The 16,544-nt window shown below is 39.1% G+C and overlaps 2 protein-coding genes across 2 annotated transcripts; both read left to right on the top strand.

The window, feature by feature from the left end:
• The first annotated feature begins 1,506 nt into the window (after positions 1 to 1,506).
• sypl2b (synaptophysin-like 2b) lies at positions 1,507 to 5,415 on the top strand. Its single transcript, XM_062427745.1, has 6 exons — positions 1,507 to 1,650; positions 1,778 to 1,855; positions 2,975 to 3,093; positions 3,201 to 3,405; positions 3,824 to 4,015; positions 4,126 to 5,415. The coding sequence occupies exons 1-6, from the start codon at positions 1,633 to 1,635 to the stop codon at positions 4,246 to 4,248; spliced, it is 735 nt and encodes a 244-aa protein (XP_062283729.1). The 5' UTR covers positions 1,507 to 1,632; the 3' UTR covers positions 4,249 to 5,415.
• Positions 5,416 to 7,002: 1,587 nt separating this feature from the next.
• atxn7l2b (ataxin 7-like 2b) lies at positions 7,003 to 11,944 on the top strand (the record flags this gene model as incomplete). The annotated part of the gene is made up of 9 exons (XM_062427085.1): positions 7,003 to 7,135; positions 7,761 to 7,832; positions 7,920 to 8,235; positions 8,556 to 8,806; positions 8,996 to 9,078; positions 9,232 to 9,443; positions 9,761 to 9,944; positions 10,249 to 10,370; positions 11,203 to 11,944. Coding segments are annotated over 9 exons (2,115 nt in total), but the record flags the coding sequence as incomplete, so codon positions are not given.
• Positions 11,945 to 16,544: the final 4,600 nt, after the last annotated feature.

The raw sequence follows: 16,544 nt of genomic DNA, 5'->3' as shown, positions 1-16,544 counted from the left end.
GGTAGAAGGAGTGAGTGGAGCCTCTTCCGGATCATGAACTGCTGCTGGATACTACTGAGGGCCTTCCTCGTGCCGCTTCTGTGTCTGCTTTCGGCTTGAGAAGAAGCTGTTGGAGGATGGGAGCCTGGAGGGTGATATCCAACTTGGTATGCAGCTAGGTGAAGGGGGAGACGACTCACTCTGTGGGGCTTGCTCTGGGCCTCTTCCTGCTCTGTCACTGCACTGTCCATATTGTCCTTTTGTTACTTCAATCCGGCTCGAAAGACCAAAATTTAATGTAGCAGCTCGTCTGCACTTTATACTTTATACTGGTTGAAGCGGCAATAGGGACATGTGTAGACTTATGTAGACTGATCTTTAGTATCCAGTAGTTACATGTGATGAATAGTAAAAATGATGTGCAATATAGACTAGTTTAAAAACATTCAAGGATTGAAATCATGAAGTTCATCACCAAAACACCACTTTATTTTTCATTTTATTTATAGAAAGTGTCACACATGTGCAACATTAAGGCAATAACGGAAAACAATAAGGCATCATAATGAAATAAGATAACAACAGGCATTACTTCACTTTCATTTTGTTGGGTAAATAATAATGGGTTAATAATAAGGTAGGCAATACAATCTGATTTCTTTAGCACACTAATTGTACATGCACAATTCCTATTGTTGATAAGTTGGATGTGCCTCAATACTGTCCAAATATAATCATGAAAAGTTCAAACAATTGATGAGACCTGGAGAACTAAGTAAAACCCAGTACAATTAATGACTCCCTGTAAAGTGAAAACTTTTGTTTTGTGTTGTTATATAGTATTGCATCCTTGGCTTCCAACTTAAGTAAATGGTTGGTTTGAGTGTTAAAATTATCCTCTTTTTTATTTTTTTATTTTAGTTTTACAAAATCTTGATGTAGTATTAGGCCTATGTACTGACTACAAACTGTAGGCTATGTATATGATGCTGACATTCATAAATCCACCCATAATCTTTGTTGAACAGAATATACAATCGAATAAACAAAGAATATACAAACAACTAGTCCTTCTAATTCAGAAATTAAAAAAAGAAAAGAAAAAGAGTATAAATTATATATACTGATTTTAATAGAAAGAAAGACAAAATAACTAAATAAAGAAAAAGTAAATGACAGACATCTTCAATTAAAACATTCTGAATAGATTTTCTTTTCTTATTTTTTACAGAGGCTATTGTAGAGACTCAAAATAAGATTTTATTTAAATTAAAAATAACTTAGATTGGGTCGTTTTTGATATTTTGGCTTTATGGATATGAAACTTTTTTTCGATACACCTCTTACGTTTGATTTAAAAAAACAAACAGACAAACTCTCCAAATCTTTCCGAAATACAACACGAAATGAGAAGTTACAAAATAAATGAATAACATCCTCTTTTTCCGTTTTTTAAAAGCAGCATTTGTTTTTCCTTGTATCACTCAGCAGCGCCCCTCGCGACGCCATAACGTCACTGATCACGTGTCACCTACTACGACTCACTGAAGTTCGAGAAAAGTTTGACAAGCCCGGAGATCATAAAGGAGGAGATACAGACCCGCAGAGGAGACACATAATCGATACTAAAGGTGTTTTGCTCCTCCAAAAACGATGAACACCGTTGGCCAGGTAAAAGGGCAGATCGGAAAAGTGAAAACGTTTAATAGCGCATCATGATTGGACACTTTTCAACAAACACACATCACTGTGCGCGACTTCTGCCTTTTCTCAACTTTGCATCTGCGTTTCTCAACAGAAAGTGCTGGCTTCTGGGTTTAATCTTGACTTGGGGCCCCTGAAAGAGCCGTTGGCTTTTATCCGTTTGCTAGAATGGGTAAGTTTCCTCCTAAACCTATTTTTGTTTGTTTTTTTACCATATGGCCTATGGCGGGATATGTTTTACATGAGCTGTTAATTCTTGGTAGCAAAAATACCTTACTAATGGATTATGCTGTTTGTCTTGTGACCCACTGCACGCATGGTGAAGCTATGCAGCTCATCCTTTGAGCTGTAAGACCGTTTCAAATATGGTATGAACTGTAGCTCAAGTGGCGTTTATGTGTCTGTAAATATCAGATCAGTAGATGTCAGCCCTGAAGCTAAAACTTATAAGTGTTTGCATGTTTAATGGAGCACCTGTAGCTATTAGCACCTTATAATGTAGAGGAAGAGTTCATAATAAAACCCCACTATTCCCAGTTCTTGCTCAAGATGTAAAACTGGAATAGGAACACTGATACAGATGCTCTGGGCCTGCCCATATCTAAATTCATACTGGGGCCTCAATACTAAATGTGCTTAATGACAGCACAAGAATGACCACCCCCACATTATCAAGAATAACTCCACTGATGACACAATTATGATAAAATGAATTGAAAACATACACAAATTTGTTAGCATTGACCATATCACAGCCAACAAATGTATGGGGGGTGGGTGGTTGTGGGAGGAAAGGGACTGGTAGGCTGACCTGACATCTATGTGATTATATTTTTGTACATTGTTGAAATATTCTGCTCAAGGGTTGTTATGTCCTAAAACCATTAAAGATAATGTTAAAAAAGAAGGAAAGAGTACATTTGGTTACTAACTGTAAAGGTTGAGATGATGCTTGAAAACGTTTCCAACCAAAATAACAATAGCTTTTACCTGCAGGTGTCGTTATATAATTATGCCTCTGCTGTCAGGTAAATCATAATTCTCAGTATACTAGTATTTCTCTACATCTGTGTGATTTTAATCTTAAGAACTTCTGCTGTGAACTTTATGCACATACTGTAACTCACAGCACTCATCCTATGATTAAGAATTACTTCCTGTCAAGCGTGTGTTGCAAAAACTAAAGGGAAGTGTCTCTAAAAGTGTGTGAGCAACAGTTCGATGAGCACGTTGTCCTGAACATCCTTCCTAGGCCAATGTGTTTCTTCTTATCTTGTGTCCGTTATTGCAGGTGTTCTCCATATTTGCCTTTGCTACGACTGGAGGTTACAGCGGCATGAGCAGTGTCAACATCCAGTGTGCTGGGGCAGCCAGTCAGGAAATACATACAAACTTCAACTACCCGTTCAGGTGTGTGTGAGCAAACACACGTCTCTACAGTGGGGGATCAATTTAGTGGGAAGTGTGTGTTTACTTTTAAGATCACAATAAAAATGATGCTTTTTGTCTTTACACAGGTTGATGCAGCATCCGTATGATGTTCCTGACTGTAAAGTTAATCAAACTACCACCGTTTCTTACTACCTGACTGGAGACCACACATCCTCGGCACAGTTTTACGTTTGCATCGGAGTGTTTGCCTTTCTCTACAGCACTGCTACACTGGTCCTCTATTTGGGTTACCAGCACTTGTACAGGGAATCAAGTCGTGGCCCCACTGTGGTATGTTTGTCTGGATTCTCCATGTTTCTCAGGTGTTTTTATGAAATGCTTGTTCATAGATAGCTTCGAAATTAAGTGAGATGAAATGACACAGTGTGTATTATCAAAAAGTTGTATTTGAAGCAGAAAAATATGCATGTGTTTTCAGAATGGGTGGATCTTTAATCTATGCAGGCAGTATTTATATTTTGTGCCTTCTGTGTAAAATTTCAAGGAGTCCACTTCATGCTTGAGTCCAACAAGGAGGTCAAAGGAAGTGCATTTAACAGACTTGTGTAAATGAAAGAGTTGGAAGGGTGTGGTTCCCAGGCAACTAACTGACTGCACTATTTAATCTCAGTCCAAGAACGCTCCTAGAGTGAAAGTGTTCATACTGATATTATACTGATAATATTTCTGTACTGCTCTATGCTGTAAGGACCTGCTGGTGACTGCGGCCTTCGCATTTATGTGGCTGGCATCATCCTCTGCTTGGGCTAAAGGCCTCTCCGATGTGAAGTGGGCCACCAGTCCTTCAACCATTGTGTCTGTTATTGAGGTTTGCAAGGATCCCAAGAACAAGTGCACCCCAGGTGCTATGCCTCACATGGGCCGACTAAACGCCTCAGTGGTAAGTCATGTTGTTTGTGATTTATTCTTTTTCAAACACGCTTTAAAATGTGTGCGCAAGCATAGCCTGACATACTTTACATGTATGATTTATCTCTTATTTGTTGGCAGATTTTTGGTTTTCTTAACCTCATCCTGTGGGGTGGAAACTGCTGGTTCATCTACAAGGAAACACCTTTCCACCAAACAGCCAGCCCGCCTGCTGACACCGAGGGGGGAGTCAGGCCATCGTAACTGCACAGCTTCCTCATTTCTTAACTGTCTAACATGTAGTGTTGTTAAATGAGTTATTTTGGTACTAATTGTTCAATTGCTGTAGATTACAAGGTACACACATTTCAAAATATGACTGCTCCTTTTTTGCAAAACATACATTTTAAATTTAGGACTATTATTTCAAATTCATTTCGAAAGGTACTAAAACGTGAGTTGTTCAGACTGAAATCAGGTCAGGAAAGTACCGCAGGTGTGTACTGTTTAGCCTTGTTAGTGATACACCATAATCGGTCTCCATGTTTACTGCCATCATTCCAAAACTCAGGGCTATTGAGAGTACAAATGACAAAATAAATAATTAATATGAAATACTTGAAGTGCAATTGTTATTATCACAAATGTAGACTGTACACAAAATAAAATTGCAGTCCAATCCAAAAAATGTAGGTATCAGAAATTTGAGTTAAAATGAATTAATTTTAAATAGTACTTAGTAATTACTATTACTTAGTAATAGTAATTTGGAAAAATAATTCAGTTGCCAATGAGATTAACTGTAAAGCAATTTTTGGTTTTTTTTTTCTGTTTCATTGCTATGTTGCACCTCATCATCTCATTATGTTAAGCTAATCTCGCTATTTTAGCACAACAGCTGAATATTTTGTTATAGGCGTTGGATGTATTTGTTTGGAGCATGCTAGTTCTTTTTGAACTTAACATTTAAAACTATTACTTATTTGGTATTATTTGCAGATGTTTTTCTGAAAGTAGGGCATTTTTTTATCTTTGTCCTGCATGTTTATAATGTTCAAATCAAGGAATTTATAGGACAATTGCCCATCAAGGTCCTGTAATATTTCAATACCAATGTACAATCAACTTTATAACTTTACCTAGTTGTTGTTTTTCTACTCATTTTTATTTGTCTGATAACTAACCTGTTGTTAATTAACTGCATTTAAAAAAAATCTTGCTTTATCTTGGCTTCTACCTCCACGTAGTTATAAGGGAAGGCAAGCTATTTGTTTCTCTATTATTGCCATGATAATGATTTCTTACTTTGATGAAAGCCTTTCTTGATTCTCTACTTCACCTCTGTGTCGATAAAAGTGTCACATGGATGAAACTGCAGTACTGGACAGTGTGGACATGAAATGCTGTGTGTCATTAAAAACAAGAACTGGATTCATTGTTACTGTTGATTTTATGCAAGAATCTTTCACACACTGAGCTTTGGATTCACTAAATGGACTCTATTTAGTCATGCCACACTTCCTCTCTCACTTAAAAAAAGCTGATTTCTGAGTTTTGTTATTATTTTGTTTTATTAATTTCTGCCGATAAGGCATTCAGAAAGCAAGGCCAGGCAACATGCAATGCAGCTTGACACACACTGGGTGGCAGACATGCTGTCTCTGTCAGGTATTATCAGTATCTGACTCTGAAAACATCCCATACAGACACAAACACACACACACTCACAGTCAGTCACAGAGGCCTCCTTCAAATGATCCTCCTGACCCTCATCAGTCCAGTCAAGTTTTCAGTTACACTCACAATGCTGTGGTCTGTCAGTGAGTCAGATGTGAAAACATCACTGCCTGCTGATTCATTTGTGCTAACACTTCCCTAAAACAGAAACAAAAAACCTTCATGCTAAAATCTAGAAACTATGTACAAGTTGGCTGTTTATTGTTGAACTCACCAAACATCTTAATGTGTTTATATTTGCCCAGTAAAGTTAAGCTTGGTTGAAAATGTAGAGGTTGTAATTCACGTCTTAACAAAAATGGATTAAAAATATTAAATCTATTAAGCATGCAAGTAATTTATAAAGCAAACAAAGTCAATCTCTAGTCATGTTCTATTTCCAGCTTCTCATATGTGAAGGGTTGCTGCTTTTCACTCTTTTAACATTATAAACCAAATATTTTTAGGTTTTGGTGTGTTTAACACAAATTTTAAAAAACACCTTGGTCTTTGTGAAATTGTGATTTTGCACTGTTCATTCAACATATAGCTGTGTAATCAAAAATTAGTAATTTGATCGATTGCTAGTAAAAATTATTATTTTCTGTGAGGCATTCCTACTTTAAAAGACCCCCCTGAGTAAATCAAATTCCAAAATGCTATGTATGAGGTAAAATGCTGCAGGGTATGATCACAACTAGTGAATGGGACCACTCTATATTATTTCCTCTAATTCTGCACAGAATAAAAATGGCTTTTGCCTACAATTTATCCATATTGCTATTCAGAAATGTCATTAAAGTCAGTTGTGGTGCATGTGTGAAAATCCAGCAAGAAATCTGATGATGAATTCCCATCTGTGAACAAGGAAAGGAATAACTGACATCTCAAGCATCACATTTATATGATATTTGCTATAGTTTGTATATTTATTCTACTAGTTATAAAAATGACCCTAAAGATTTTTGATATATATTTACAATTCTCGATCTTTAAAAAATTAACAAAGGCATTATTTTCAAGCTATATTTCTTTAAATAGTTCTACATGTTTTTTCACCATTATATTTGGTCACACTACCTCAGTGACAACCTGGTAACTTCAACGCTAAATGAATGATTATTATGATTTAAGGAAATTATTGAATTTATTTATTGAATTTAAGGACAACTAGTCACACTTTCACTCTTTGTCCGGGAGCTAACTCTACATCATGTATTAAAGACAGCCTCGCATTAACATGGCATTATGTCCCGTTTAGCGCGGGCGCGAGCCTTGTGACGCGGGTGTGATGCGCGTGAATTGACGGCGTCACCTCGCGAACGCGCAAAATCAGCAATGGCCGCGCTGGATCGGCGAAATCCTAATCTCGACGATTTTGTCGGATTAAACTGGAGTTGTTGGGTAGATAGGGCGAATATTTTACCATCTGACGGTGAGTTCCACTCTCTGTCCCAAACCCGGTTTTCATCACGTCATAGTGTCCGTGTCCTGTGATTTATTTGTCGTTACGCACACACAGAGACAGAGCGGCGGCATAAAGCGCAACCCAAACAAAAGACCCGCTAGGTCCTAGTGCAGGGTGGGTTCATAACAATAACCGGCACAGACAAAAACACATTTAAATGATTGTTTCTTCGGCTTGTAAGATTGAAAACAGTTGTTCATATAACACAACATGTATACAGGCTCACTTGTGGACATGTAAAATCACCGTTACCCTTTCAGCTAATGTCAACAAACAACAACATTAATTCACTTAAGAGGGATTTGTCCAGCTTGCTAACACCAAAGTTGACACCAACACAAACAGTCGCTTGATCAGACAACAAGGGGGCTGTTGGCATTTTATATGAATGGATCCAGAAGTTTCAATAGGCAGGGTTCTTCTTTTTTGTCTTTTGGATAAATTAACTTAAATGTACTAGTTAAACCTGCGAAAGGCTCCCCAATCTGGAGCATGAATTGAAATGAAAATAGCTGTTTCTGGCTTTTCGGAAGAGACTACAGGAATGCCCCATGTCAATATTTCATGTTTACCGTTTTGCCTTTTAATGCAGCTGGGTCTAACGTTGAAGACAGCAGCAAGTATGGGAGTAACCACTGTGAGACCATGACCCTCTGGAAAGAAGGTAAAGGTGGCGACTAATGAAACTAAGTTCAATGTCACGTTAGGAAATGTATTTTACTTTGACTCTATTTTGTATTCTCCTCTACAGATATGCACATATATGGTCACTGCCCAGCACATGATGATTTCTATGTGGTGGTGTGTGGCCACTGTGGCCAGGTGGTGAAGCCTCAAGCCTTTGAGAAGCACTGCGAGAGGCGACATGGTCCTCTCACAAAGATGTGCGGCCAGTCATCTACTTTGGCTCCACAGCAGCGACCTCGCCCTGGCCAGCCTCTCAAAAATCTTTCCACCTTTAGAGAGAGGCAGAAGGATGGTAGATGTCATGAAGCCAGTGTCCCCTCCTCAGCAGCGTTACCTGTCCATCAGCACAGGCCTACCAAGACCCAGAAGGAGTCTTTGAGGTACTGTTTAAGATTGTATACTACAAACTTACTGTAGGAGAATGCTCAGCTTGATTTGTCATGAGGTACTCTGCCCTCCTTGAATCCTTGCATTTACATTTACATTTACATTTAGTCATTTAGCAGACGCTTTTATCCAAAGCGACTTACAAGGGAGAATAACATTCAAGCTACATTGCAACAGAGACATTAGTGTAACAATAAATAAATACTGCTAAGTAGTGCAGAAACCTGAATCACTTTTATTATATATAAATTGCAGGTCTTAATTGCATGAATCTCACAAGTTAATTTTGAAACTTACGTCTCTAACTTCGCAGTTTACCTTCAGTGCAGAAGTTACCTCGGGAGAACCCTCCCCTCCCACATCACTCTGCCTCCACGCCTCGCTCCAGGGTTCCTCCGTGGCACTCAGTACCCCTGCCTCCTGGCCACTGTTCCTCCTCTACTTCCTCCCCTTCTCTGTCAGAGAGATCCCCTGTGCAGAAGCCCACAGCTGGGCAGTCCAGTGAGTCTCTCAGTCCTCTGCGGGGAACAAGAACCTACAGCCGGATTCACAAAAACAGTGACAGTGAGTCTGCTTCTGTCATTTCTGTTCGCTGCTGTTTTGCCACATGTCTCTGAATTGGCAGACCCCTGCACATTCAGTGTATTTGCCGGGGTATAATATGTTGTAGTATCTGTGGTCTGGATCATGGATAATGTCATCTGTGTCCTGCTGTTGCTGACTGACTACTGTGTTTGCTTTTATTTCCTATAGAGAAGGAATGTGACCTGAATAAACATGGCAGAGTTGTGGATCAAGAAAGGAAGAAGCTGTGCAACCGGGAGCTTATATGCAATGTAAACTCTGCCTTTTCATGATCTTTTATTCAGTGTTGTAGTGTTGTTACCTCCTAGCTTTATTTTTGATCATTATGATAACAGATATGAGTCCAGGTTATTTGAAATGTGTAAGTTTTCTTTTTTTTCTGCTGTGCTGTTCTTCCTATACAGACTGATTCCATCCACCAGCAGCAGGGAGCGTCGGGTAGGACGAAAACCTTTGATCAGTTGGCAGTGCAGCAGAGAACACCTTCAGCAGGTCGAGACATGGAGCAGCTTCCTGTCAAATCAAAAGACAAGGAGCAACCATTGGAGGATTTTGAAGAGAAAATAGCAACCCAGCGCAATAAAAACAACTTCAGCAACAACTGCCACATGCTCAGGTACAGAGTATGATGTTTTTCACACAAAGAAAGGCACTGGAGATAAAGTTGTGATGCACTAAATCGATGTTTGCTTTTATTAGAATGTTTTCATCATACTTGAGTTGACACAACAGATGACAGGTAGTGAAAGTGTCAAACACCAGGACAAGTGCACACACACAGAAAACAAAACAGCTTTTTGGAAAATTCATGTTCTGAATAGTAATCTCAAAGATCATTATCCACATGGTGTTTCTATCTGAGGATTTTTTTCCCACATTGATTTTCTAACATAATGCGTCTTCCTTATTTTTTGTATTCTTTTACCTTTAAAGCAGGTCCAAGGATCCATCAGAAAGCTTTCCAGAGGAGGAAGAAGACGACAGTACTGTGAAAGTGGAGGTTCAACATCCGTTCCCCTTCAACCAAAACCTGTTGTCAAGCGAGGATAATGAAGATGATGAGCAGGACGAAGCCATAGACCTGCCTGCCACACCCTGGCACCCCAAACCCCTTGGGGTGAGTCCCAAAACATGCAGAAACAAAGCAGCAACCGGTAGCCCACTTCAGACCTATTCAGCAGTTATTCTGTATTTGTGTTGTTTTAAGAGGAAAATGTCAATTTTAAGCAGTTGTGATTTATGAATTTAGAGATTGAAAAACAGATGTAATAAAAGTGCTACTTCAGTGTCCTTCTTTTTATAAATAAGGTGGGGAGACCGGATTTTAATATTAATTCAATTTAAAGTTCACTCAGGGTAAGAAATTTATCCAAAAGAGACCTGAATGTGTCTATATTTATTAACTTGTTTCTGCTCTGTAGCTATGCACTTTTGGATGCCACACACTAGGCTGCAGCATCTTCACCTTTGACCGGCGTTTGCACCACCTGCGGTTTGCCGTCTGTGCTATGTTGGAGCACCACGTCAGCACACACTTTAGGAAGTGAGTATCACTGCTCTATACTTAGCAGATATATCACCTATTACAACACAGTAAGGAGGAAAAAGGAGCTGCACAGTGAGCTTAAATACATCCAGCCAGGGTCTACTGTGTGCAAGTGTTTGCCCTTGAACTAGGCACTGAATCCACTGCAGGGAAGTGCAGCTTAATCTGGTTTCTTCCTGCAGGGATTCATTACTCAGTACATATCCGGTATGGTTTACAAAATGTATCAGTCATTGTACAATTTACTCAGTAGCAGTTTGTTTGGACAACAAACATGTTGGGATTTTTTGCCTTTTGCTGTCTTTTCATGCTCTGTGAAGTATAGTGGTGTACTGGTTTGCATTACCTCTCAAACTAGTTAAATTAGTTTTATTCATCTAATAAGTAATGGTGAGACTTGATCTGATACTCTTTAGAATCAGATTTATTTCCAAGCAGGTTTGCAAATACAAGGAATATATACACAATATACACAAAATTAAGAAATCCTACATGATACAAAAAGAAAGAATTTACCATAAAAATGTGTAAAATGTACTCTAATCTTACCAAAGTTGCTACTGGACATCAATTGACAGATTTCAGAAACATTGTAGTGCATTTGCCTGCCCATATTTATGGAGTCAGATTTCAGAACTTCAGCAGGCAGTTGAGCGAACTCAATCAGAGGGATGTTTGCTCACATTAGTGAGGTTCAACCACTGAATAATAACTCATAATAAAATGAGGCTGCAGCTGATCCATCAGAACCAGATCAAGTTAAATATCGTGGATTTACATTGAAAAAAAGGAACCTAATCTGCTACATGTTTTTTCTTTTTAATTATAGAAAAATGCCTGAAGTATCATCAGGTCTCAGGTCACATCATGTCACATCTCCAACGGTAGGATCACCTGTCAGGACAGGATCCAGACAATCCTATCCCCCTGGCTGCCTCAACCTTGAGTCTACCTCACCGGGACAACTGGAAACCAAAAGTAATCAGTACAAATCTCACAGTACCAAACCGCCTTCTTCCACCACCTCTGCGAGCATCGGGCCTGGTCGACGGCGCAATGCTGTTGGGGGACCCAGGAAGGCTCGTCTGCAAGAGGCAGAGCAAATGCAAGATGCAAGCACCGCACAGAAAGCTACCAAGCTGTCACACAGCAGCGAGGACAAATCCTCCAGATACATCAGAGACCCACCCCTCCATGAGAAGGCCCAGACACACGTTCCCTCCTCTCAAGGACCAGTCAATGGTACCTTCTCACATGTAAAGAAGCCACTACAGCCCTCAGAGAGACACTTGTCAGTGTTGGAGAAGCATTGTCCTTTACCAGCCCCTCACCACCCAACCCATCGCTCCCCACGCTGCAAAGGGATTCAGCAGAAAGCGGCGGCGGGCTATGACCACAGGGTCCCTGTCCAGAAGCGCAGCAGTGAATCACCGCCCCTCAACTCCTCACTATCCAGGAACTCCAAGTGTCAACGTTTGTCCTCCCCTTCCCGCTCAAGCCTTCTCTCCTGGAAGGGAGAGAGCATCGAGGATGTGCTTTCTTGGGGTCTGGAAAAAAGATCAGACTCCTAAAGAGTGAGTAGACCATCTCACTATGCTATGTTTTTTTGTTTTTTTTTGGATGATATGATGCTAGCCCTTTAACTGTAGACGGACATGAACTGCACTGCACATGCTCTTGATTAGAATATGTGTTTTTGTATTTTTTAACAATGCAAACATCCATAAATGACTGTTTGTTTTCATCTTATCTTCACAGACAGAGGCCAGCCTTAAAAAGACCATTTGGAGGAGAGGCCTGCTGCCCACTAAAGCTGTGTGTGTGTGTGTGTGTGTGTGTGTGTGTGTGTGTGTGTGTGTGTGTGTGTGTGTGTGTGTGTGTGTGTGTGTGTGTGTGTGTGTGTGTGTGTGTGTGTGTGTGTGTGTGTGTGTGTGTGTGTGTGTGTGTATCTTTGAGAGAACCCATTTCTGGTGAAAACCAGTGTTGTGAAGTGTTTTGAGGACATTTTAGCCGCACTCACTCACAATCAAAGGTTGATTTTGAGGGTTAAGACTCGGTTTAAAGTTAGATTAGGTTTAGGTTCAATTTAGGGTAGGGGTTGGGTTTAGGCATTTAGTTGTGATGGGTAAGGTTACGGTAAGAGGCTAGGGAATGCATTATGTTAATTAGGGTCCTCACAAGATATAAAGACAAACATGAGTGTATGTGCATGTGTTTTTGTACTCATTTATTTATGTCTTCACATTTTTATGCACAGACATCAGGAATAAGTGTTTTTCTGCACATGACCGTATGTGTTTACTATTGCAAAATGTCTATTTTTCTAAACAATTAAATGTCTCAGTTGTTTGCCTGTGTAAGAACTTAAAAATACCTCGATCCACACATTATGCTGCTAAAATGAAAAGTTATTCAATGGCAACACCATTAAAAACATATGAATCCTTACATCACTGTGTCTTCTGTTACTGGAGCAATTATAGTCATTTTTTGTCTTTTGTTTGTTCCTATGGGTCATGTGATTCATTTAGGGAAATTAACAGTTGTATTTGAAGTTGTTTCATCTAATTTGTCCCAATTAGAGCTGGTCCCAGCTTAAATCATTTGATGGTGCCATCAAGTCAGACAAGCAGTGAGGGAGGGAGTATGGATTTTGTTCCTGTTAAACCAGGAAGACACTCTTGAATATCTTCCCCTACTGCTTTATTTACAAGTGTCTTGGTGTATGGACATTCAATGTGTAACAAAGTTGTGCAGCTCTTTGAGATTGAGGTGGTTTTATCAGTTTGAAAACGTAAAATTCATACATTCACACAACATTTTCAGTATGCTTATTTTTGTAAAAATAGTTCCTGCATCAAGAGCAGCTTCATTTTCTTTAAGAAACAAGAACTTTACCTTCATTCATACCGTTATAAAATATGCAAAAAATGTGTCAGTTCTTGTATGTACTAATACACATATACTTAAGTGTCTTCAAGCATCTTGAAAAGTGCACTCTAAATGAAATTATTTATCTCTGAATAACTGTAAAACTGAGAAGTGGCCAGTAGATGTCCATGTTTACATACAGCATACCACTACATTATCTTACCACTAGATGGTAGCAAACCATCAACTTTGCGACTCAGAAAAAGCAGCATGATGAACCTTTGGACATTTTTACCCAAGTTATGTAAGCACACATTGTACATAAATCTTCTTTGTACTATTCTGGTTATGTTACAGGTATTACATTCTTAGAGGCATCTTAAATCTGTTTAGCCTGACAAACAGTTATCGTTTTCAGGGAGCTTATATTATACATTACATGACAAGCCCCATGTATGTAGGTTAGACTTGCCAAGTGCCTCTAATGAAATGTAGCCAAGTTTACTCCATTACTAATCAAAGAAATAGATTGTATTCTGTCTAAAGTATCCCAAAATGGTGACTATATTTACACTGTTAGCAGTGCAGAGCATTAGTCATAGTACTTTTGGCAAAATGTCATAGCGTTGTCCTCAAAATACTCCAATACTCCATACCAGCCACAAAGATTTAGAGGTAAATAACTACAGGAACATATTTGTGGAGAAAGCAAGAGGAAGCAATAAAAATGGAGGCAGTACAAAGTGTAAATGTTGATCTTTTATTAAATCAAATGATATATCAGTATTCTGTATCTTTAATGCCTACAAGGTTGCACCTATCCTGCAGTCAGAGAAGCTCTTAAGCATACCATGCAAAGCCATTCCACTTTAGCTGCAAGACCTTTCAGATTTTATGGCAGTGACCAAACCGCTCAACTTTGGAGCAGTGGTCAATTAACTTAGCGCTTTTATGCTGTTAAAAGCTCCATTATTGTTCTGTGGACACTTGTAGTAGCACATTGAGATGAGCTCTCAGCCACCACCACAAAGATTTTTTGATAATTGCTACTGAATTATTACATGAATGGAGATCGATGTATGTCGGGCAATGAGAGACCAGCCCCCTCCATTATCTGATCAATACCGGAACAGTTAATGTGCCATTATTGCAAATAGCAAACGTCCTGTGAATTGCACAGATCTAGAAACCCAACGATTCTGCTGTTACTGATGCTGCAAATTCTAAAATGCAATTGTGTTTTCACATCATATTACATTCGAACTTAAAACATACATAGTCCTGAGAAGATTTAGTTACCCTTTGTGTTTTGACCCATTCAAAGCCTGTTGTTTTTCAGGAATTCTGTGGTTTGATTGGGGAGATCTGTTTTCCTACATTCCTGGTGTTTTATAAAAAAAATATTTGACTTGTCCTACTCACAGAAATGTCTTTGCTTTGGCTGTAAAATACAGCATATGTTGAAGATCTTGTACCTACATCTCCCATCATTCTGAACTGACAACTTGCTCAGCACCACAGTCATTATGACATCACCTGACACGGCCACCGATCTGACAAAGTGCTCCACTTTCTCCTTGAATTCCCTGTGACTTTATGAGCAAGGTCAAAGACTGACTGAAAATAACTGGCGGCTACATAATCACTGCCCATTAGGATGTATTGTGTTCAATAATGTCAAAACTTCCTATGCAGCTTTTGATACATGTTCACATTTTTTTTGTTTAACCATATTATTCATACATCCTCTTTCAATAAAAAATTAAACCCCACCCCCACTTAAAAAATAAACATTTATGTCAAGACTTGAATGTTGAAACAACTAACAGTAGCACAGCGGCAGACAAAATGCAAAATGATCAACAACATCAGATTATACAAGAATACAGTCAGTACACTGGTAGAACATAGCAGTACACAACTAATCAATACCGAACACAGAGAAGTGAGTCTTAATACATATATTTACTGTATATATAGATATATATATATAGGAAGGCAGATTTGCTTTGGAGAGTAAAAGCCACTCTTCTCCTCTATGTCAGCACTTAGTTTTTCTTTGTACAGAACTGCAACTTTTGAGTGACAACCCAGAGAAAACTACCCATTGGCCACAGCAGATTTAACTGACACTTGGTGACTGCAGGGCAAGCACATGCTATTCCTTGGTGGTCAGGCAGTACAATGTGCTCTATTCGACAGCCATAATATCTGTGTATGATTTTTGTTTTTATCCATTTGGGATTCTGTGAATGACATGCCTTGGGAGTTTTACATTGATCCGACACAGCGGAGGCAGGGATCGGCACTATACATATCGATTCTGAAGGGCAAAATTTAAAGCTTGGATCCCTTATAATGGAAGAGATTCTTCGCCAACTGCAGCCAGCCTGCATTAGAGCTAAATGTGGCTTTATTTAAGTGTGTCTTGTGGTATTTTTTTCTGCTCTCTATTTCTCCACCTGGTATTCCTATGTGTGAGAGAGTGGAATGATTCACACAGCACCTCTCTGATAAGTGTGACTTCCTTTTCTCACCCACACAGTAGATGTGGTGCACCGTGAATATTCTACTGCTTCCACCAACTTTCTGTAAAAAAAACCCTACTGCACCCAGAAATGTATATCTCTTAACATTTGAGAGCCAAATTTACATTTAATTTTATTGAATCGCAACTGTCAATAATTACATACACTGTGGTAATTGAACTTGTGGAACTGGCGATCTTAAATACATTGAGCATTAAATTCTTCCATTATACTTTCCAGATTCTTACTTTCCAACCATATGACTCAGTGGAATGAAAGCTCCAGGCGTTTCCCTCATAAACACATTACAGACTAGTTAAAGGGCATCACATTCATAGCCTGGTTGAATGATTGCTTTTGAATTTAACTAAGGGCAGCCTCGTTATGACAAGGGTACACAAACAAAGCAAACACATCTGGGATGAATTGAGCCTGTCAGTGTACAGGGAGCCACAGAGAATGGCTTTGTGTCGCTGTGACTCATGATAACACACCTATCCTCTCCTGCTCAGAGAAACAAAGACATGGAAAGCAGAGGGAAGCTGCATCCCATCAAAAGATGTAATTAGCATTTACGCTGGCCTAGCCTTGTTGTATTTTGACACAAATGCTGCACAGTTTAATGAAATCACTCTTTGTTTATGCCAAGACACAGTCTCCTGTTTTAAACCTTATTAATTAAATATACACAGCATACGAGATGTCTGCATCCTCTTCCATGGTTAAATCAATTCAGTTTTAATTGTTGAGATATCCCCTGTGTTACAAGAGG

Source organism: Scomber scombrus, chromosome 10 (genome assembly GCF_963691925.1).
Source record: "Scomber scombrus chromosome 10, fScoSco1.1, whole genome shotgun sequence".
NCBI lineage: Eukaryota > Metazoa > Chordata > Actinopteri > Scombriformes > Scombridae > Scomber > Scomber scombrus.
This window is presented reverse-complemented; position numbering and strand designations above follow the sequence as displayed.